The 21,324-nt window shown below is 55.8% G+C and overlaps 2 protein-coding genes across 4 annotated transcripts in view; one reads left to right on the top strand and one right to left on the bottom strand.

Annotated features, from left to right (window-relative positions):
* DNAH2 (dynein axonemal heavy chain 2) overlaps positions 1 to 21,324 on the bottom strand; it is a 149,087-nt gene that overhangs the window by 87,901 nt on the left and 39,862 nt on the right. The window contains 9 exon segments of the mRNA XM_065570348.1: positions 53 to 233; positions 1,406 to 1,488; positions 2,048 to 2,204; positions 4,451 to 4,554; positions 4,936 to 5,097; positions 5,191 to 5,354; positions 12,485 to 12,659; positions 13,416 to 13,572; positions 14,339 to 14,539. Coding sequence (XP_065426420.1) covers positions 53 to 233; positions 1,406 to 1,488; positions 2,048 to 2,204; positions 4,451 to 4,554; positions 4,936 to 5,097; positions 5,191 to 5,354; positions 12,485 to 12,659; positions 13,416 to 13,572; positions 14,339 to 14,539 — 1,384 coding nt within the window.
* Positions 127 to 20,092, top strand: LOC135976016 (uncharacterized). 3 transcript variants are annotated; one of them, XR_010593257.1, is made up of 4 exons: positions 127 to 255; positions 797 to 861; positions 12,585 to 12,820; positions 17,504 to 20,092. XR_010593257.1 is itself a non-coding variant. In XM_065570346.1 (2 exons), the coding sequence occupies exon 2, from the start codon at positions 18,477 to 18,479 to the stop codon at positions 19,836 to 19,838; it is 1,362 nt and encodes a 453-aa protein (XP_065426418.1). In that variant the 5' UTR covers positions 12,667 to 12,820; positions 17,504 to 18,476; the 3' UTR covers positions 19,839 to 20,092. The 3 variants fall into 3 exon arrangements, 2 of the variants coding, with proteins under 2 accessions (XP_065426418.1, XP_065426419.1); XM_065570346.1 differs by lacking the exons at positions 127 to 255; positions 797 to 861 and having other exon boundaries at positions 12,667 to 12,820; XM_065570347.1 differs by lacking the exons at positions 127 to 255; positions 797 to 861; positions 12,585 to 12,820 and adding an exon at positions 15,649 to 15,709.

The following is a 21,324-nucleotide window of genomic DNA, read 5'->3' as shown; positions in this document are numbered from 1 at the left end:
GCCTGGCCCTGCGTGTGGGCCCCTCGGGGATGCTGAGCAGGGGGCTGCTCACCTCCAGGTACATCCACTGCCTCTGCACGGTCAGCACCATCTCGATCACCTCCAGGATAAGCGAGAGGCAGCGCTCCCAGCGGTCCACCTCCTTCTCAAAGGGCTTGACGAAGCGCGAGGCCTTCATGGTGGAGAGGGAGACCTGGTTATCCTCCAGCGCCTGGAACACCTCGTCCGTCCCCCTGCGGGAGCCAGAAACAAGAGGTCAGTGGGAGGCTGAAAGGCCTGGGCTTACAACAAGCAGAGCGGCTATGGGGCACTCCCACCAATGTGCCTTTGGGGGCATGCTGCCCGTGGCCCATTCTGCCCAGGGCCTCTCTGCAAACGCTGCCCACAATGGGGCCCGGTAGGAGGGCAGTTCTGTCCTCAAATGACTCCCCAAACTCATCTCATGCAGGGCCACAAAAGACACATCAGAGAGGAAGAACTTTCACTTCCCTAGAGGGGAAAGGCCCCGTGTCCCATCTGGCCAGCCAGTCCCCCCCGCCCTGGGGCCAGATGGGAGCCAGCACCCCCTAGTGGGGAAAGGCCCCGTGTCCCATTCCCTGCCCCCACCTCTTTTCCCTGCTTCCCAGGCGAGTCCCCCAGCCTGGAAGTCTGGTCTACGCTCTTTCGTCCTAGCCGTACGAGTTGACATTTGGCTGTGTTAAAACACTCACTGTTTGCCAGCAATCCAGATCACTCCCTGGCTGTCCCTTGTTCCTAGTCCCCCTAGACTAACACCAGTTTCTTTCTCTCCCTTCAGGCACAAACACATTTTCATCACAGAGCTGAGCAAGCCAGCCACGCGCCGAGCCCTGCAGCGCCCAGGTATTAATCCAATCACGGAGGGACATCCCTGCTGCAGCCAGCAACTGCAGAGGTCAGGACGCCCTCAGCAAACTCGCTCCCTGCTAATAAAACTGGGTTAGTGAGAAAGACAGAGGGGAAATCTAAAGGCCACAGCCTGCCCTGCTGTTCTGTTCTTCTGGAATGAAAGGAAGCCATGCTTAGTGGCTAGTGCCGGGACTCAGGACTGCTAGGCTGTGGAAGGGGAGTGGAGACTAGCAGTCAGAGCAAGAGGACTGGGCGTAGGACACTGGGGCTCTGTGAGGACCAGGGGAGCCTGGTCTGGTGGTCAGAATGGGAGCTGGGAGGATTCTAGTCTCAGCTTTGGGAAGGGAAGGAGGTTTTCAAAGGAGGGTCTATCTATCTGTACTCAGACAAACAGAGAAACAATTAAATAAACCAGCTTTTCCCCCTGGTAACGAGCAGGAGACCACACCCTGCCACGCTCAGCTGCTTGTCTACCCAGGAACCCTGCCCCCCACGTCTCTCCTGTCAGTGCTGCACGGCAGACCTTTGGAAGCCCTACCTAAGGCGGTGGTGTCCCTTGTCCTTGTACGGCACAATATCTAGCAGCACGACATCCCAGGTCTTGGCGATGGCTTGCAGGGCCTGGGAGAAAGACAGGGATGGACAGCATGAAATACACACGGAAATCTTACCACGTTTGGATGATTTAATTGTGGATTGGTCCTGCTTTGAGCAGGGGGTTGGACTAGATACCTCCTGAGGTCCCTTCCAATCCTGATTCTATGATTGACTGGGGCTAAGGTCAGAAAGGAGAGGCCATGCGTCTAATGTCAGAACTGAACCTGGGATCTATTCCTGGTTCGGGGAGGGGAGGTAGTGGCTTAGAGCCAAGGAGGTGCCGGGGTGGGGGGGGAATCAGGATTCCTGGGTTCCATTCCCAGATCTGAGATGGGAAGTTAGAGAGAAGGAGGGGAGCTGAGACTCCTAGGTTCTACTCCAAGCGCCGAGCAGGAACATATCTAATAGTGACTGGGAGTCAGGACTCCTGGCTCCAGATGATAGTTGGCAAATCAGTACCAAATATGACCGTAGGTTTTGCGATGTGGACTCCTGTCCTGCTAAGATCTGGGCAGAGACATTCAACGTCTGCTCAAAAGGAGCCTGTGAAATGAATGAGGAAAGAGGGACAGACAGACTCTACCAGCTCGATAGACAGCTCCTTGGAGGCTGACGCAGAGATCTCACTGATTTTCTCCACGTGTTGATCCAGGCCAAGCTCCACAATATTCTCCAGCCTGAAATCTTCAGCATCCTGGTCAAACGTCCTGAGGACCAAGTCCTTCACCTGATCCCAATGCCTGCAGGGAAGCCACCGACAGCATTAAACCAAGGAATGGACAGGCCCTCTCTGCTGATACACCAGGATGAGTTCTAACCCCTTCAGTACAGAGACTTGGCCAGCCCCAAGAAAGGAAATCAGTACGCTCTCCACCACGGAAATAGAGATGTTGAGATGGTCAAATGGTTGGCCGCTCCGGGATAGGAAATGAAACGAGGTTGGAAGGGGCCTAATGTGGGTTGCTCCAACTGGAGAGAAGTTGAGGGAGTCGAGGCTACACTGATGTGGGCATATTCAGCGGAGACCGGGGAGCTATATCACTTGGACGGCTCTTTCAATGACTGTGGATGGAAGAAAACCAAGGGGGAAAGCGAAGACTTGGCGCATGGCCCGGATATCAGCAGACCTCAAAAGATCAGTCTGCACTGATGTATGATCACCAACTTTGGAAGACGGCTATAAATGTCGCTAACCTTGAACAGGGAAGTGGCAAGAAGGAAGGGAGAAGAGTTCTCTACTCTTCAACCCCAGAGATCTCGGTTCCCAGAGCATGCAGGGAACAGCCCCCCCAGCCCGGCCCATGCACTCCCACAAGCAAAGTGAGGCGATAGAGGGGCTCAAGGGAGGCTGCATACATTTCTAGGTACTTCAGCAGCACCCAGATAAAGCCGGTGAGAGGAAATTCAAAGCCGAGCGACAGAACCAGTCCTGGGAGCGAGGCTGGGAGGGACGGGGCTAGCTCTGTGGACCAGAAGAGAATGCAGTGGGCTGCACTGCCCCCAGGTGTCCAAGGGCCATTTGGAGCACCACTGCGAAAGCTGGGATGAAGGCGATGCTCCAGGCTCAGTGGCCAATGGGTTATTAACCAGCGCTCATGTGTGGGCTTGTTTGAAGGGCGCCGCACGGCAGGACACTGGAAAAATAAGCTCTTCCTCCTTCCCAATCAACTACGGCCTCTTTCCCACCACCCCACATCCACACACCTCCCCCTGGGTGCAAGCGTGGTGTCGGGCAGTGAATCACCAGTGTTAGGTAGGAGAGGAATTCTCCCCCGCCAGCTCGCTAATGAGCGTATGTTCGTGTGGGGCTGACGAACGAGGTCAGAGTCGAGCCCCTTTGCTTTTAACTTCCCGAGAAGGTGCAATAACCACGTGGTAACAAACCAGCTGTGCTGGCTGAGTCCTCCAAGGGAACATACTTCATGTCTGAGCCGCACAACACCCAGAGCCAAGCATGTGGCTAGGACACCAGGAACAGTCATACGCAATCTAGCAGCTCCAGCTCCAGGGTTCTAATCACCACTCTGGGAGGGGAGTGGGGGCTGGTGGTTAGAGCAGGGGGGGCTGGGAGCCAGGACTCCTGGGTTCTCTCCCCGGCTCTGGGAAGGGGAGGGGGGTCTAGTAGTTAGAGCAGGGGGGGCTGGGAGCCAGGACTCCTGGGTTCTCTCCCCAGCTCTGGGAGGGGACTGGGGTCTGGGGGGTCAGAGCAGGGGGGGCTGGGAGCCAGGTCTCCTGGGTTCTATCCCCGGCTCTGGGAGGGGAGTGGGGGCTGGTGGGTTAGAGCAGGGCGGGCTGGGAGCCAGGACTCCTGGGTTCTCTCTCTGGCACTGGGAGGGGAGTGGGGTCTGGTGGTTAGAGCAGGGGGGGCTGGGAGCCAGGTCTCCTGGGTTCTATCCCCAGCTCTGGGAGGGGAGTGGGGGTTGGTGGGTTAGAGCTGGGGGGGGCTGGGAGCCAGGACTCCTAGGTTCTCTCCCCAGGTCTAGGAGAGGAGTGGGGGCTAGCGGTTAGAGCAGGGGGATTGGGAGTCAGGACTCCAGCGTTCTATTCCCCAGCTGTGGGAGAGGAATGGGGTCTGATGGTTAAAGCAGCAGGTTAGGACTCCTGGGTTCTCCTTCCTATTGGGGCAGGGGAGTGTGGTCTGAGGGGGGTGGGGATGCTCTCAGGACTCTCCAACCCTACCACTCACTCTCTGTGACCTTGGGCACATCCCTTCTCGTCTCTGGGCCTCCCGGGAACAGCGAATTTACCCAGGCCACAGAGGGGTTGGGAAACGTCTTTCTTGGGCTAAGGTGCGCGAGCTCCTCAGACAACAGGAGCTAAGAAAGGCAAAGGACAATTCATTCCCTCAGTGGGACTCTGCCCCATCACAGACAGACCCTGGGGCGCAGTATCCCATATATTCCTCCCCGGAGGAGCAGCTTTCAGCCACTCTCCAGAGGGCCAGCAATGCGCATGCAGACGGTGCCCTTGGAAGAGCCGGACCTACCTCTCCCGCAAGGCCGGGTTCCTGAGGTCTGAGATCAGGGGCATCGTCCTCTTAAACTGCTCGACCTTTGCCTTGGAAGTCTCGATAATTTCCCAGTCCCGATCCTTTGGTTGGAAAGGAAACAACGCCAGGTTTGGGGGGTGGGGGCTCGGCAGGGATGGGGGAATACTTTGACGTGCATCACACCCACCCCCAAAACGTCCGGCACAAGAGATCACACTGGGAGATCCTCTGCACCACATCTAATGAGGACAGGAAGTGAGGGCCCTGCAGCTGCACCAGCCCTATTGGTTCTCCCAGCACAATCCCACAGTGCTCCTCCACTGACCTCCAGCTAAGGTCTGCAGGAGCAGGGAGCAGAGCTCTAGGAAAGGCCCCCTTCTCTGCTGTCCCCAGTTCCCCAGCTGTCGCCCTCCAAAGAGCCCTTCCCGTACACCACAAGGGGACCGGCCGGCAGTGCCGGGCCACGGGAGCCTCTCTCTTACCTTGAGCTCCCGGCTCAGCTTGTTGAGCTTCCGGAAGAGCCCATAAGCCGTGGTCTCCATCACCTCCGTTTGCAGGGTCTTGAAGCTGCCTGTCTTCCACTCGTTCCAGTGGTCTTCCCACTCTTTGGTGATCTCCCACACCTGCTGCAGGTAGTCCAGCTCCTGCAGGGCACCACACAGAGAGAGCTTAGCCACAGCTGGAGAGACACCGTCCACCAAGGAGGAGAGGGGAGCTCAGGCCTTGGAGGTTCCCACCTTCTCGAGCTTCTGCAGGTCTTTGGAAGCAGGCTGTTCAATTTTGAAGATGCCCAGGTTGGAGCGCAGGGTGCTCTCCTCATCCTTCATGGTGGCCAGCAGCTGCCGCATCGCCGCGATCTGCTCCAGGGCCGTCTCGCAGCTCACAGCACAGGTGAACGGACCTACGCGACAAAGAGCTCAGCGGCCTCTGCCCACACGGCGCCTCTTCTGAATGACTGAGCCATCGGCCAGGGACCCTTTTCCTGCGCTTGGAGAGGTCAAGGGAGGCTGAACGAGGAAGTGATTAGAGCACGGAAGTGGGAGCCAGGACTCCTGGGTTCTCTCCCTGGCTCTGGGAGGGGAGCAAGGGCTGGTGGGTTAGAGCAGGGGGGGCTGGGAGCCAGGACTCCTGGGTTCAGCCCTGGCTCTGGGAGGGGAGTGGGGGAGGGGTGTTAGAGCAGGCTGGGCTGGGAGCCGGGACTCCTGATTTCTCTCCCCGGCTCTGGGAGGGCAGTGGAGGCTGGTGGGTTAGAGCGGGGGAAGGGGGCTGGGTTCTGATCCCGGCTCTGAGAGAGGAGTGGGGTTCAGTGGTTAGAGCAGATGGAGCTGGAACGCAGGACGCCGGGGTTTTATTCCTAGCTCTGGGAAGGTAGTAGGGTCTAGTGGGTTGGAGCAGGGGATGGGGCAAAGAGTCCTGGGTTCTCTCCCCATCTGTGGGCAGGGAGGGCAGTCTGGTGGTTAGAACAGTTAGGACTAGGGGGTAGGAATCCTGGGTTCTATGTCCTGCTCTGGAACAAAAGTGGGGTCTAGAGGGTTTGAACAGGAGTCAGAATTCCTGGATTTTATTCCCAAGCCTACAGAGCATGGTGGAAGCTCAGCAGTGCTCGGTTTCCTGAAAGGTTGTTTGGTGAGGAGGTACGGGACAGTGATTTACAAAAGGACTAGAAAAATTAAGGGCCATACTAGTAGGGAGGGACGTTAGATTCAAACTCACTATCTGTAAATAGCTCAATCTACTGAACCAGTTTCTTCAAACCTGGCTTGTTCTGCAGGTTGCACTGAGATCTAGACAAAAAACGGTTACTCAACTTTGTAACTGTTGTTCTTCGAGATGTGTTGCTCATATCCATTCCAATTAGGTGCGCGCGCCGCGAGCACGATCGTCGGAGAATTTTCTACCCTAGCAACACCCGGTGGGTCGGCTGTGGAGCCCCCTGGAGTGGCACCTTCAAGGCCCTGGATATATACCCCAGCCGACCCAGCGCCCCCTCAGTTCCTTCTTGCCGGCTACTCTGACAGTGGGGAAGGGGGGCGGGTTTGGAATGGATATGGGTTCTTCTTCGAGTGCTTGCTCATATCGATTCCAATCAGGTGACTCCCAAGCCTTACCTAGGCGGTGGGGTTGGAGTGAGACATCGCTGTGTGCAAAACTGCTGATCCGAATGCAGCATTGACTCTGGACTGCTGTACAAGCGCATAGTGAGCAGCGAAGGTGTGGACCGATGACCAAACCGCCGCTCTACAAATGTCCTGGATCGGGACATGAGCCAGGAAGGCAGTTGAGGAGGCCTGGGCCCTCGTGGAGTGGGCGGTGAGGCGCGGCGTCGGGGCACCAGCCAGGTCGTAGCAAGCACGAATGCAGGACGTGATCCAAGAGGACAGGCACTGTGAGGAGACCGGTGAGCCTTTCATCCGGTCAGCCACTGCAACAAAGAGTTGCGTCGTCTTCGTAAACAGCTTCGTACGCTCAATATAGAACGCAAGGGCCCTGCGTACGTCCAAGGAGTGCATACACTGGTCTTGACGGGTGGCGTGCGGCTTAGGATGGAAGACCGGAAGGAATATATCTTGGTTCACATGAAAAGCTGACACCACTTTGGGAAGAAAGACAGGGTGGGGGCGAAGCTGCACCTTGTCTTTATGGAAGACTGTGTATGGAGGCTCAGACGTGAGCGCCCTGATTTCAGAAACACGCCTTGCTGAAGTGATGGCTACAAGGAAGCCTGTCTTCCAAGATAGGTAAAGGAGTGAGCAGGTAGCCAATGGCTCGAACGGGGGCCCCGTGAGCTTGGAGAGAACCAGGTTAAGATCCCACGCCGGAACCGGTTGACGTTGCTGTAGGTATAGACGGTCTAAGCCCTTGAGGAATCTGACGACCATCGGGTTAGAGAAGACCGAGGAAGCGTGTTCTCCTGGGTGGAACACCGATATAGCAGCCAGGTGAACCCTGACCGAAGATATCGCCAAGCCCTGCTGTTTTAGGGATAGGAGATATTCAAGTATAAGTGGAATTGACGCCTGCAAGGGGGGGCGTGGCTCGCTGCTCGCACCAACAGGAGAAACGCTTCCACTTGGCTAAGTAAGTGGTCCGTGTAGAGGGCTTTCTATGTCCCAGCAGAATCTGTCTCAGATATGAGCATCGTAGCTCTGTCCGATTCAGCCATGGAGCATCCATGCTGTAAGGTGGAGCGATTGCAGGTCGGGGTGACAAAGTCGGCCGTGGTCCTGAGACATCAAGTCCGGGCACAAGGGAAGCGTGATCGGAATTTGTACCAATAGCTCCAGAAGCGTGGTGTACCAGTGCGGTCTTGGCCAAGCTGGAGCGACTAGAATCATACGTGCCTTGTCTTTGCGTAGCCTGAGCAGTACCCTGTGGACCAGTGGGAATGGAGGAAAAGCGTAGAACAGCTGGTCTTTCCACGATAGCAAGAAAGCGTCCGACAGGGAGCCCACAGATCGCCCTTGGAGGGAGTAGAACAAGTGGCACTTCCTGTTGGCTCGTGAGGCGAACAGGTTGACCTGGGAAATCCCCACCTCTGGAAGATGGAATGGATGATATCCGGGCGAATTGACCACTCATGCATCTGGAAGGATCTGCTGAGACGGTCCGCTAGAGTGTTCTGGACTCCAGGGAGGAACGATGCCATGAGATGTATCGAGTGGGCAATGCAGAACTCCCACAGGCGAATGGCTTCTTGGCATAGGAGAGACGACCGGGCTCCTCCTTGCTTGTTGATGTAGAATATGGCCGTGGTATTGTCTGTGAGGACTGACATGCAACGGCCATGTAGGAGACCGAGAAATGCCTGACAGGCTAGGCGCACCGCCATCAGCTCTCGGACATTGATGTGCAGAGCTAGTTGGGATGCGGTCCACAGGCCCTGTGCATGGTGCTCCCTGAGGTGAGCGCCCCAACCTAGAGATGAACGTCCGTGACCAGGTGCAGGGAGGGTTGTGGGGTGTGAAATGGTACTCCTGCGCAAACCACCTTGTGATCCAGCAACCAGGTGAGAGAGGTCAAGCCCTATTTCGGAAACGTGACCACAATGTTCAGGTTGTCCCGATAAGGACGGTACACCGATGATACCCAGCCCTGAAGTGGGCGAAGCCAAAGTCTGGCATGCCTGGTTACGTAAGTGCAAGAGGCCATGTGTCCCAACAGGCCGAGGCACGTCCTTATTGTGGTGATCGGAAAGACCTGGAGTCCGTGGATGATGTTTGTGATGGTGTGAAACCGAGTGTCTGGCAGAAGAGCTCGGGCGAGTCTGGAGTCTAAGACTGCCCCAATAAACTCTATTCTCTGGGTTGGCTTCAGAGTGAACTTTTCTCTGTTGAGTAAAACGCCTAAGTCGTGGAATGTTTGTAGTGTTATCTGGACGTGAGCTTGAACTTGCTCCCTGGTGCGGCCGCGCACCAGCCAGTCGTCTAGATACGGGAACACCTGTATCCTTTGTCGACGAAGGTATGCTGCCACGACAGCCATACATTTGGTGAACACTCTTGGAGCCGTGGACAAGCCGAAGGGAAGGACGGCAAATTGGTAGTGCACATTGTTTACTACAAATCGAAGGAAGCGCCTGTGTGGGGGGTAGATTGCTATATGAAAATATGTGTCCTTCATGTCGAGGGCGGCGTACCAGTCTCCAGGATCCAGGGAAGGGATGATGGTCCCCAAGGAGACCATGCGGAACTTCAACTTTACTATGAATTTGTTGAGTCCACGTAAGTCTAGAATGGGTCGCAGACCCCCTTTTGCTTTGGGGATCAGGAAGTAGCGGGAGTAAAACCCCCTGCCCCTTAACTCTGACGGAACCTCCCCTATGGCCCCCATAGAGAGGAGCCCAAAAAAACTCCTGTGTAAGGAGATGCTCGTGAGAAGAGTCCCTGAAGAGGGACGGGGAGGGAGAGTCAGAGGAGGGGAACGAAGAAAACTGGAGAGCGTATCCCCTCTCCAACGTGCGAAGGACCCAACGGTCCGAGGTTATAAGGGACCAAGCACGGTGGAAACAGGAGAGGCAATTCCGAAAGAAAGGAAATGGATCCTGGGTAGTGGCTGGCATGCCGTCCTCGAGCGCACCTTCAAAAGTTTTGCCTAGGTCCTGAAGGTGGTCTAGGAGGGCCTTCGTTCTGACCGGGTTGGGGGCCGGTCGACCTGCGTCTACAACCTCGTCCCCGCCTTCTGGGGAAGTCCTGTCTCGGACGAGGAGGAGGAGGGTAGAACCTTTATGGCTGGGGCCTAACGGGCCTGCGCTGGGGTCCTGGGACATGCATCCCCAGGGAGCGCATGATGGTTCTGGAGTCCTTGAGGCTCTGCAACCGAGAGTCCGTCTTGTCCGAGAACAACCCCTGGCCCTCGAACGGCAGATCTTGCAGGGTCTGCTGCAGTTCTGGTGGTAACCCCGAAACCTGGGGTCAGGAGACGCGTCTCATGGCTATCCCAAACGCTAGTGTCCTGGCGGCAGAGTCCACTATGTCCAGGGAGGCCTGCAAGGAGGTCCTAGCCACCTTTTTACCTTCCTCCGCTAGGGCCCCGAACTCTTCCCTCGAGTCCTGGGGGACCAACTCTTTAAATTTACCCATGGAATTCCATGAGTTGTAATTGTACCGACTCAAGAGCGCCTGTTGGTTTGCGGCTCTGAGCTGCAGACCCCCTGCTGAGTAAACCTTACGTCCAAACAAATCAAAGCGTTTGGCGTCCTTCGATTTGGGCGCTGCCGCCTGCTGACCATGACGCTCTCTTGCGTTCACTGAGGAGACTACTAGTGAACACGGCGGAGGGTGTGTATAGAGGTACTCATGGTCTTTAGAGGGGACAAAGTACTTCCTCTCTACACCTCTGGCAGTGGGAGGGATGGAGGCCGGGGTTTGCCATATGGCATTAGCGTTAGCCTGGATCGTACGAATAATGGGCAACGCCATCCGGGATGGGGCATCAGTTCACCACAGGGTCCTCCACCTCCACTATCTCCTCTGCCTGTAGGTCCATGTTCCGTGCCACCCTATGCAACAGGTCTTGGTGGGCATGGAGGTCTATTGGAGGTGGGCCTGAGGTTGTTGTGCCCGCCACCGCCTCATCTGGGGAGGATGAGGAGGATGCCTCAGGGGGTAACGGATCCAGATGAGGGTCCAGCTCCAAGGGTCCCTGATGTGCAGGATCCCCTGCACTAGGGTCTGGGGCCTGCGTGGGTGTCGGCACGGGAGCCTCCATGCACCCTGGGGGAGGACGGGAGATGGTGTCCTCAGGAACCCTGGGCTCAGAGGGTGCCGAGCGAGAGGCCGCTAGTGGAGCCCCTTGAGCTTGGTGATATGCCCATGGAGTCCAGAAAGACCAATGTGCAGGGTCCTGTCTAGGGTCCTCTGTCCCCTCCTGCCAATGACCGAAGTCGTCTGCAGCCTGACCCTGAGCAGGGTATGCTGATCAGGAAGCCCCTTCCGACAAGTGAGACGCCGATCTTGAGGGCCAGGGCGGTGCCAAGCGTGGTTGCAGGGGCTCGTCCTGGAACGGTGCCGAGCGGTGCCGGTCCACAGGCGAGCGGTCTCTGTGTTGTGCCGGTGAGCGGTACCGGGATCGAGAACGGTGCCGATGGCCATGCCGGTACCGGGATCCAGATCTGGATCGCGAAGACGAAGACCGTCTGTAGACTCGGTGCCGGGAGCGGCCTCGTGAATGGGAGCGGCGCTCATACCGGTGCCAGGAACTGCGTCTGGACTCCGACCGGTATGATGCTCAAGTCGGTGCCGAGAAGTAGACCGGTGCCGGGAGGAAGATCTAGGCCACGAGTACGACCGGCGCCAAGATGGAGATCGGTGCCGGGACTCCGAGCGGCGTTGGGACCTGCTCCGAGACCGGGAGCGGTGCCACGAGTCTACGCTCGGAGATGGAGGGCGTACCAGGGCAGGCTTGCCCCTGGATTGCACCGTGGGAAGGGGATGCGGTGCCGTGGGTTGAGATGGCGCCGGCTCCGTGAGGGCGATGAGGTCTTTCGCCGTTGCAAAAGTCTCCAGTGTAGAAGGGAGACCGGGCTCAACCACAGGACGAGGCGGTAAGCCAGTCCGCACCGGACTCAACGGCCCTACACCCGGTGCCGGAGTCAACGGTGTTGACAATGCCTGCACCCTCTGGCGCTCTGAAGCTGGACGCGGCTCTACCACCGGTGCGGGGGGAGCCGGTGCCTGTTGGAAGGCAGCGTCCTGGGTCTTGCGGGGTCTTTTATGCCCCGGAGATAGGGAACGGCGCCCGAGGGGCTTGCGGCGGACACGGTGCCGAGGGAGGACAGTGCCGTGGGACCTTATCCGCGTCAGCTTGCGGTGCAGGCCGGGGCGTTGCGCACTGAGGCGCTCAGTGCCGGGACTTGGCGCGCCGAAGGAGGATCTGGGCTAAGTGCCGCCTCCATAAGGAGCTGCTTAAGTCTAAAGTCCCGCTCCTTTTTGGTCCTGGGCCTGAAAGCCTTGCAGATCTTACACTTGTCCGTCTGGTGGGACTCCCCTAGACACTTCAGACAAGAGTCGTGAGGGTCTCCCGTTGGCGTAGGCTTAGCACAGGTCGCGCACGGCTTAAAGCCAGGAGCCTTGGGCATGAGCCCGGCTGCACGCCGGGGGGAAAAGGGGGGATAAAAGCCCCCTTAACCCCCGCTAACTATTTATAACTACTCTACAAAACTATTAACAACAAACTACTAATATATAAGTATATAACCAACAACTATCTACAAGAACTAACAAGTAAAGCTAGGGAGAGTGGAGAACAGCTATGACCGTCACGGGCGGTAAGAAGGAACTGAGGGGATGCTGGGTTGGCTGGGGTATATATCCAGCGCCTTGAAGGCGCCACTCCAGGGGGCTCCACACCCGACCCACCGGGTGTTGCTAGGGTAGAAAATTCTCCGACGATCGTGCACGCAGCGCGCGCACACCTAATTGGAATCGATATGAGCAAGCACTCGAAGAAGAACAAGCCAAATATGGTGTTTCTAGCAGGAGCAATTTTGGAGTTCACCGAGGCCTCTGTTCTGAGCGTGGCGCCACCCCTCACCTTTGGTGCCAAAATCCTGCAGAAGGATCTGGGCCTTTTTCTTGAAATCGTCCGCAGAATGGATCAGGCCCGTCTTGAATTTCTCCTTGTGTTTCTTTAGCATGACATCGCTCTCCAGGATGCACTGCTGGAAGGACAGCCACTCCGAGTTGAGCGCTCCTAGCGTCTGCAGCACCTGGCACAAGGAGAGGGAGAAAGATGTGTTCTCCCTCCAAGGTTACCGCAGCTTCAAGGAGAAGGCTGAGCACGGTGGGGTCCAGAAATGTGGCTAGGAACCTCCTCCACCCCCATGGCACGGGGATCTCATCCATTTCCTCGGGGCTGGGCAGGACTCAGGTAATTTCTACAAGTCATCGAAATCTCTGCCAGTTACAGTAAAAGCTTTTTTATCCGGCGTATTGGGGAGTGCCCGTAAGTGAAAAATTCCGGTTAATTACGTGAGAGGGAGTTTGGGTGCGGGAGGGGGTGTGGGGCGCAGGCTCTAGGAGGGAATTTGGGTGCAGGAGGGGGCTCAGGGTAGGGGCACAGGAGGGGGTGCAGGTCACAGGCTCTGGGAAGGAGTTTGGGTGCAGGAGGGGGCTTGGGGTAGGGGCACAGGAGGGGGTGCAGGGCACAGGCTCTGGGAAGGAGTTTGGGTGCGGGAGGGTGCTTGGGACAGGGGTTTGGGTGCGAGAGGAGTTTCGGAGCGCCAAATCCAGGGGGCGCTCACCTCAGGCAGCTCCCCGCAACCAATGACCTGTCCCGGCTGCTCCTAGGCGGCAGCACGGCAGGCGGCTCTGCGCGCTGTCTCCACCTGCAGGCACCGCCCCCACAGCTCCTATTGGCTGTGGTTCCCGGCCAATGGGAGCTGTGGAGCCAGCGCTCAGGGCAGGACAGAGGCAGTGCAGATCCCTTTAGGGTCTGGGCCAGCATGGCAGGGGTCCATACTTACCCCCTCATCCACGGCCACTTCGTACTTCTCCAGGATGGCAAACTGCTCGTGGATGGGCGGGATCTGCCCCTCTAGCTTCGGCAGCTCGTGCTGCAGGGTGTCCAGGAGCTGCAGGCTTTGGCCCAGTTCCTCCAGCGTCTGTGGTGGCCGGCTGACTCTGTGGGCCAGAGCGGGGAAGAGATGGAGTGAGCCGGGACTGGGTCAAATGACAGGGGCTCTCTCGTGCCCGCACATTCGTTCGGACTTGCCACAGCTGCTCTGCTCGGGGAAAGGCGTTGATACTGTGAGCCAACACTGGTCCTCTCCATGGGGGCCAGCAAGGGGTCTGGTCCGAGCCAAGGCGGGGGCCCTATTTAATAGCAAGGGGCCAGCTGACCACTCCACCCGTAAGCTGCCGAACCTCAGAACCACAGAAGGGGTGAGAGATCAGGCCCGGAGAGGGGATGTCTTGGGGCTTTTGCTATTTTCCGTTACTCTCAAGTGCTTTAAGAGTAAAATCACTGTGGTTAGGAAGTTCCTCTGCTGAGCCTGGGTTCCTCGCTTTCCTGCCATGTTTCTCTCTGATGGGGTTAAACTAGGAGCCCGGAGTGCCCCCTAGATGGGGCTTTGCAGGACTGGAGGGCTTGGCTGGACAAGGGCATGCCATGTCCCAGGGAAAAGCGTCAGCCAGGGCCCCAGAATCCCAGAGCTAGACACAGTGATTAGACTCTACCCAGACCCCGCTGGCATGGAAGCACGTGGGACCCAGAGATGGTGACGGTACAGTGGGTAACTGGGCCAGTTTATAACAGGAGAACTCGCAGGAGAAGGGAAGGCCAGAGAGGAGCCTGCCCAGGGAGAAAGGCATGGGCTATCTCTGCCCCAGGGTGTGGGGTGCAGGTAATGGGGCAGGAAGGAAGAGGCCTGTCCAGGGAAGGCCTCACTTCTTGGCATTCTCCTGGAGGTAGGCGTACAGCTCCTGCAGCTGGGTACTGGCCATCTCGTTCAGCAGGTTGGTGAGCTTGTTCTGCCACTCGTTGCAGTGCTGGACCACGGAGAACTTGAGGTGGGAGCAGTCGAGCATCACGAACTGGATGTTCAGCACCGTCTCCTCCTTCTGCACGTTGTTGGCCACCTCCATGTACCTGCCATGCACAGACACAGACCCACCCTTCAGCCAGCTGCTCAGTGCAGAGCAGGAGGGCCGAGCTCTCCAGCGCACACATCCACGGGGCAACGGAGGAGAATCCCAGGGGGACTCTCTGCATGGAGGTGACTCGTTGGGATTAGTTCCTTCACTGGAGACACTGGAATTCACACAGAATGGATCAGAGGAGAGATCGTCAGATCCTTCTCTCCCGAGCTACAGGTGCCTTGTGGAAAACCAGCATGGCACTAGGGGGCGCTGTGCTGGAGGCAGCTCTCTCTCTCCTCGCAGTCTGTGCTGACGCCAGTGCCCCAGCATGGCACTAGGGGGCGCTGTGCTGCAGGGAGCAGGTTGAATGGGTCCCTAGGGGGTGCTGTTCCCTCAGAGGCAGTGCTCATGCCAGTGCCCCAGCATGGCGCTGGGGGGCACTGTGCTGAAGGGAGCTCTCTCTCCACACAGTCAGTGCTGACGCCAGTGCCCCAGCATGGCACTAGGGGGCGCTGTGCTGCAGGCAGCAGTGTAGTTAACCCAGTAGCCGAGTTCTCCGTTTTCAGTCAGTACACGTCCCCCCCCAAACTCCTGCCCATGAAACAGAGGCCAGCACTCTCGTGCTCATTAAAGACCACCTGGGCTTATTGAGAAATCAATAGCATTGGTAGCTCCTGAGTGGGGGGGGGGGGCAGGGCACTGGTTTGGGGGGGGTTTATGGCTGCCATGTGGGGGGTTCACCAGCACAGCTCCACGCCTAGCTGCAAGGTGTCCAAGTCTCCTGATATGCCAAGGGGCCTCTTGTCCTCCCGCCTCCTGAATTAATGTTGTCTCCCGCATGCAGCGGCATCCATCAACGCCAAATTCCAAAATTCAACAACATTGTCCAGGGCCGCCTGCGTCAGTCACACATGTGCACCAGCCAGGGCCGGCTCTAGGCACCAGCAAAGCAAGCAGTTGCTTGGGGCGGCAGATTTGCAAAGGGCGCAAGAATCCAGCATGGGAGCTAAGAACCAACAGGGGCCCCTGGGAGCTGTAGTTCCTTGGTTAGCTCCCTGCCTATAAAGCCAGCCCTGGAGCAAGGAAAGAACTACATTTCCCAGCATTCCCTTGGCCACTAGCAACAGGAAGGGGTGTGGGAAAGGCGTATGGAACTGAAATCTGCAGCTTGCTGTGAATGGTAGGAATAGAGCCAGCTCTAGGTTTTTTGCTGCCCCCCCCCCCGCCCTGAGCTCTTCCCCCCCACACACACACCCTGCCGCTCCAGCTCTGGCCCCCACCTGCACTCCCCTGCTGCCCCAGCCCTGAGCTCTTCCCCCCCACACGCCCCCCCTGCCGCCCCAGCCCTGGGCTCTCCCCCCACCCACACCTCCTGCCGCCCCAGCCCTGAGCTCTTCCCCCGCCCCCTGCATCCCGGCCACCCCAGCTCTGGCCCCCACCTGCACTCCCCTGCTGCCCCAGCCCTGAGCTCTTCCCCCCCACATACACCCCCTGCCGCTCCAGCTCTGGCCCCCACCTGCACTCCCCTGCTGCCCCAGCCCTGAGCTCTTCCCCCCCCCACACACACCCCCTGCCGCTCCAGCTCTGGCCCCCACCTGCACTCCCCTGCTCCCCCAGTCCTGGGCTCTTCCCACCCACACCTCCTGCCGCTCCAGCCCTGGGCTCTCCCCCAAAGAAGGAATTGGGGGGACTAAATGGACGGTGCACCTATCTGAAGCTTAGCAAGGGAGGTATGTGGATCCCACTAGAATTTAAAATGAAAAGTAAGGGAGGGGAGGCTCTGGACCTGGGCAGCTTTAGATACAGTACCAGGCACGTAGGAGGATTTCCACTTCTGAGCCATGGAAGCAGAAATTGACTTTTCCTCTCCAGATTTAGCGAATATTCAGAAAGGGAATCCAGCACCTGCCTTCCAGATTTGAACACCCTCAAAATCCAGGAGTGCTCAAGCTCCATTTGCGCAGCTGTTACTTCATTTTCCCCAAATCAAATCTACTGATCCACTGGAACTTGCTGTAGAAAAAGTAGAATAAATTGAGCAAGAAATGCTTCCCAGTGGTTATTAGGACTGGAATTGCTATTTTCAACAGCCATTGCTTTTTTTTTTTTTTTTTTTAAGTTTTAGTTTTATTTGTTTAAAAGGAAGACAGTGATAGTGCATTCCCCAGAGAAACAAAGAATGGAACAAAAGAATAATAAAGGCACCTCAACTTTTCCTCATTTATGTAGAACAGTCTTATAATGTGCATCCAGATATCCTCCAATCACACAAGCTGAAAATTGTTCCACTTTACTGCAGTTCTGTAACCATATGGGAACCAATCCTGTCTGTGTTTTGTGCACATCCAAAATTCCTGCTGAATGACCCGCCCTGGGAGCGAGTTACCAGTGACCCAGGGCTGGGGCAGCAGGAGGGTGCAGTTGGGAGAGGGAAAGCCCAGGGCTGGGGTGGGGGGCAGCCAAAAAATTTTTTGCTTGGGGCAGCAAAAAACCTAGAGCTGGCCCTGGCACCAGCCTAGGCTGCGGAGCTATGGGCACCTGACCGTGGCCTGGCCACTTTATGGCCAGGCCAAACCCGAGTGGAGCCAGGTCACAAGACCATTCACTCCAATTTGGCCTGGCCGTCATCACAAATCTCCTCAAAATGACTCTGAAAAATGTTGATCAATACTCCTAGATGGCAGCACTTCCTGCTTCCAAGCCCTTTGTGCTTTAGCCCTCATGCCAGTCTGGTGTCCTAGCAACCTGATGATTCCCGGGGAAGGTGACGACCCAGAATGCATCTGACCAATTGTGCAATGCTATCCCAATCCCTCCGGAATCCTGCAGGGATCAGCTGATGCCCTGATCAGAACTGATCACTAATGTCATTCCTTAAATTTCTCCCACTGGTGTTATCCCTAACTCATAAGTTAGTTATGTAATTTATTGAAGAGTCTGTCCTATCTCGGGGCCTCTCCTTTTGTCCCTCCAGACCCATGAATACGATACAGTTCTGCGGTGACCTAGAATCCTACTTTCGACGTCTCCGACTCAAAGAATATTTCCAACATACCTCTGAACAGCATACTAACCCACAGAATCCCCCCTACCAGCACTACAAAAAAAAAGGATTCTGCGTGGACTCCTCCGGACGGTCGAAACAACAGACTGGATTTCTACATAGATTGCTTCCATCAACGTGCAAAGGCTGAAATTGTGGAAAAGCAACATCACTTGCCCCATAACCTCAGCCAGGCTGAACACAACGCCATCTACAGCCTCAGAAACAACCCTGACATCATAATCAAAAAGGCTGACAAAGGAGGTGCTGTCGTCATCATGAATAAACTGGAATATGACCAAGAGGCTGCTAGACAGCTCTCTAACACCACATTCTACAGGCCATTACCCTCTGATCCCACTGAGGATTACCTAAAGAAACTACACCATCTGCTAAAAAAACTCCCTGACAAAGCACAGGAACAAATCTGTACAGACACATGCCTAGAACCCCGACCAGGGGTATTCTATTTGCTACCCAAGATCCATAAACCTGGAAATCCTGGACGCCCCATCATCTCAGGCATTGGCACCCTAACATCAGGCTTGTCTGGTTATGTGGACTCTCTCCTCAGACCCTACGCTACCAGCACTCCCAGATATCTTCGAGACACCACTGACTTCCTGAGGAAACTACAATCCATTGAAAGAACAGGAGTACTTGTGGCACCTTAGAGACTAACAAGTTTATTAGAGCATAAGCTTTCGTGGACTACAGCCCACTTCTTCGGATGCATATAGAGTGAAAGTTCTTTCTTCCACGAAAGCTTATGCTTTAATAAATTTGTTAGTCTCTAAGGTGCCACAAGTACTCCTGTTCTTTTTGTGGATACAGACTAACACGGCTGCTACTCTGAAACCTACAATCCATTGGTGATCTTCCAGAAAACACCATCCTGGCCACTATGGACGTAGAAGCCCTCTACACCAATATTCCACACAAAGATGGACTACAAGCTATCAGGAACAGTATTCCCGATAATGTCACAGCTAACCTGGTGGCTGAACTTTGTGACTTTGTCCTCACCCACAACTATTTCACATTTGGGGACAATATATACCTTCAAGTCAGCAGCACTGCTATGGGTACCCGCATGGCCCCACAATATGCCAACATTTTTATGGCTGACTTAGAACAACGCTTCCTTAGCTCTCGTCCCCTAACGCCCCTACTCTACTTGCGCTACATTGATGACATCTTCATCATCTGGACCCATGGAAAAGAAGCCCTTGAGGAATTTCACCATGATTTCAATAATTTCCATCCCACCATCAACCTCAGCCTAGATCAATCCACACAAGCGGTCCATTTCCTGGACACTACTGTGCTAATAAGCGATGGTCACATAAATACCACCCTATACTGGAAACCTACTGACCGCTACACTTACCTACATGCCTCCTGCTTCCATCCAGGACACACCACACGATCCATTGTTTACAGCCAAGCTCTAAGATATAACCGCATTTGCTCCAATCCCTCAGATAGAGACAAGCACCTACAAGATCTCTATCAAGCATTCTTAAAACTACAATACCCACCTGCTGAAGTGAAAAAACAGATTGACAGAGCCAGACGAGCACCCAGAAGTCACCTCCTACAAGACAGGCCCAACAAAGAAAATAACAGAACACCACTAGCTGTCACCTTCAGCCCCCAACTAAAACCTCTCCAGCGCATCATCAGAGATCTACAACCTATCCTGAAAGATGATCCTTTACTCTCACAGATCTTGGGAGACAGACCTGTCCTCGCTTACAGACAACCCCCCAACCTAAAGCAAATACTCACCAGCAACCACACATCACTGAACAAAACCACTGACCCAGGAACCTATCCTTGTAACAAAGCCCGATGCCAACTCTGTCCACATATCTATTCAAGTGACATCATCATAGGACTTAATCACATCAGCCATACCATCAGGGGCTCGTTCACCTGCACATCTACCAATGTGATATATGCCATCATGTGCCAGCAATGCCCCTCTGCCATGTACATTGGCCAAACCGGACAGTCTCTCCGCAAAAGAATTAATGGACACAAATCTGACATCAGGAATCATAATACTCAAAAACCAGTGGGAGAACACTTTAACCTGTCTGGTCATTCAATGACAGACCTGCGGGTGGCTATATTACAACAGAAAAACTTCAAAAACAGACTCCAACGAGAGACTGCTGAGCTGGAATTGATATGCAAACTAGACACAATCAACTCAGGATTGAATAAGGACTGGGAATGGCTGAGCCATTACAAACATTGAATCTATCTCCCCTTGTAAGTATTCTCACACTTCTTATCAAACTGTCTGTACTGGGCTATCTTAATTATCACTTCAAAAGTTTTTTTTTTCTCTTACTTAATTGGCCTCTCAGAGTTGGTAAGACAACTCCCACCTGTTTATGCTCTCTGTATGTTTGTATATATATCTCCTCAATATTTATTCCACTCTATATGCATCCGAAGAAGTGGGCTGTAGTCCACGAAAGCTTATGCTCTAATAAATTTGTTAGTCTCTAAGGTGCCGCAAGTACTCCTGTTCTTTTTGCGGATACAGACTAACACGGCTGCTACTCTGAAACCTGAGTTCAGTTAGGTTCTCGCTTAACCTATTAACCAGGGCAGGGCTGGCTCCAGGCACCAGCCCACCAACCATGTGCTTGGAGTGGCGCCTGGAGGGGGGCAGCACGGCGCGGCGCTCTGGCCCGAGAGCGGGGCCACGACTGGGCTCGCCGCACTCCCCCCGGCGCTCCAGTCGGTCGGGGAGAGCGGAGAGCCCCGGCTGGGCTCTCCGCCCTCCTCCCGGGGCTCTGACCGCCGGGGGCTCTCCGCCCTCCCCCCAGCACTCTGGCCACCGGTGAGAGCGGAGAGCCCCGGCTGGGCTCTCCGCCCTCCCCCGGCGCTCTGGCCGCCGGGGAGAGGGGAGAGCCGAAAGCCCCATCTGGGCTCTCCGCCCTGCTCCCGGCGCTCTGGCCACCAGGGAGAGTGGAGCCGCGGCCGGGCTCGGTGCCCTTCCCTGCCGCGCTGGGGGGGGAGTGGAGGGGGGGGTGGCAGGTGGCTTTTCTGCCTAGGGTGGCAAAAAAGCCAGAGCCGGCCCTGAACCAGGGCTAGATTCCAAAGGGAACACCACTGAATCTAGAGGAAATAGATTTATTACATTTTACCAACGAGATTAGATTTTAGACTCGATCAGAGATTAGTGCAGGGGTCCCCAATGCGGTGCCCGCTGGGGCATCTAAGTGTGCCCGCGTACTGGCCAGCGGACGAGCATCTGCTGAAATGCCGCCGAAAAGCGGCATCGCCGCCTAAATGACGCCGATTTTCAGCAGCATTTTGGCGGCGACGCCTCTGGATGACGCTGCTTCTAGGCGGCATTTCGGCGGCGGTGCCTATTGACGTTGCCGCTTGTCGGCAGCATTTCGGCGGATGCTCGTCCGCCGCCACAGTCCTCCGTGGCTCGTCGTCTGGCACCCGCCAGACGAAAAAGGTTGGGGATCACTGGATTAGTGGATTATAATCTCATCCAGCAGAGAACATTTGGATGGAGAAAGCCTAAATGCAATCAGGAGCTGCCCTGTGTGGGATTCTGAAGTTGCCTCAGGCAAAAGGAGCATTTAATAAAGGAGCAGGGAATGCTTCATGGCGATGCAACAGGAGCAGCCGCTGTGAGGAAGGAGAAATTCGCTCCCTCCAAACGATTTGTTAATTGAAACGTGTTTTGATGTCTTTGCTCCTGACTCATCCAAGCG

The sequence above is a fragment of the Chrysemys picta genome, chromosome 16, assembly GCF_011386835.1.
Source record: "Chrysemys picta bellii isolate R12L10 chromosome 16, ASM1138683v2, whole genome shotgun sequence".
Classification (NCBI taxonomy): domain Eukaryota; kingdom Metazoa; phylum Chordata; order Testudines; family Emydidae; genus Chrysemys; species Chrysemys picta.
Note: the sequence above shows the minus strand (reverse complement) of the source record. Positions and strands in the feature narration are given on the sequence as shown.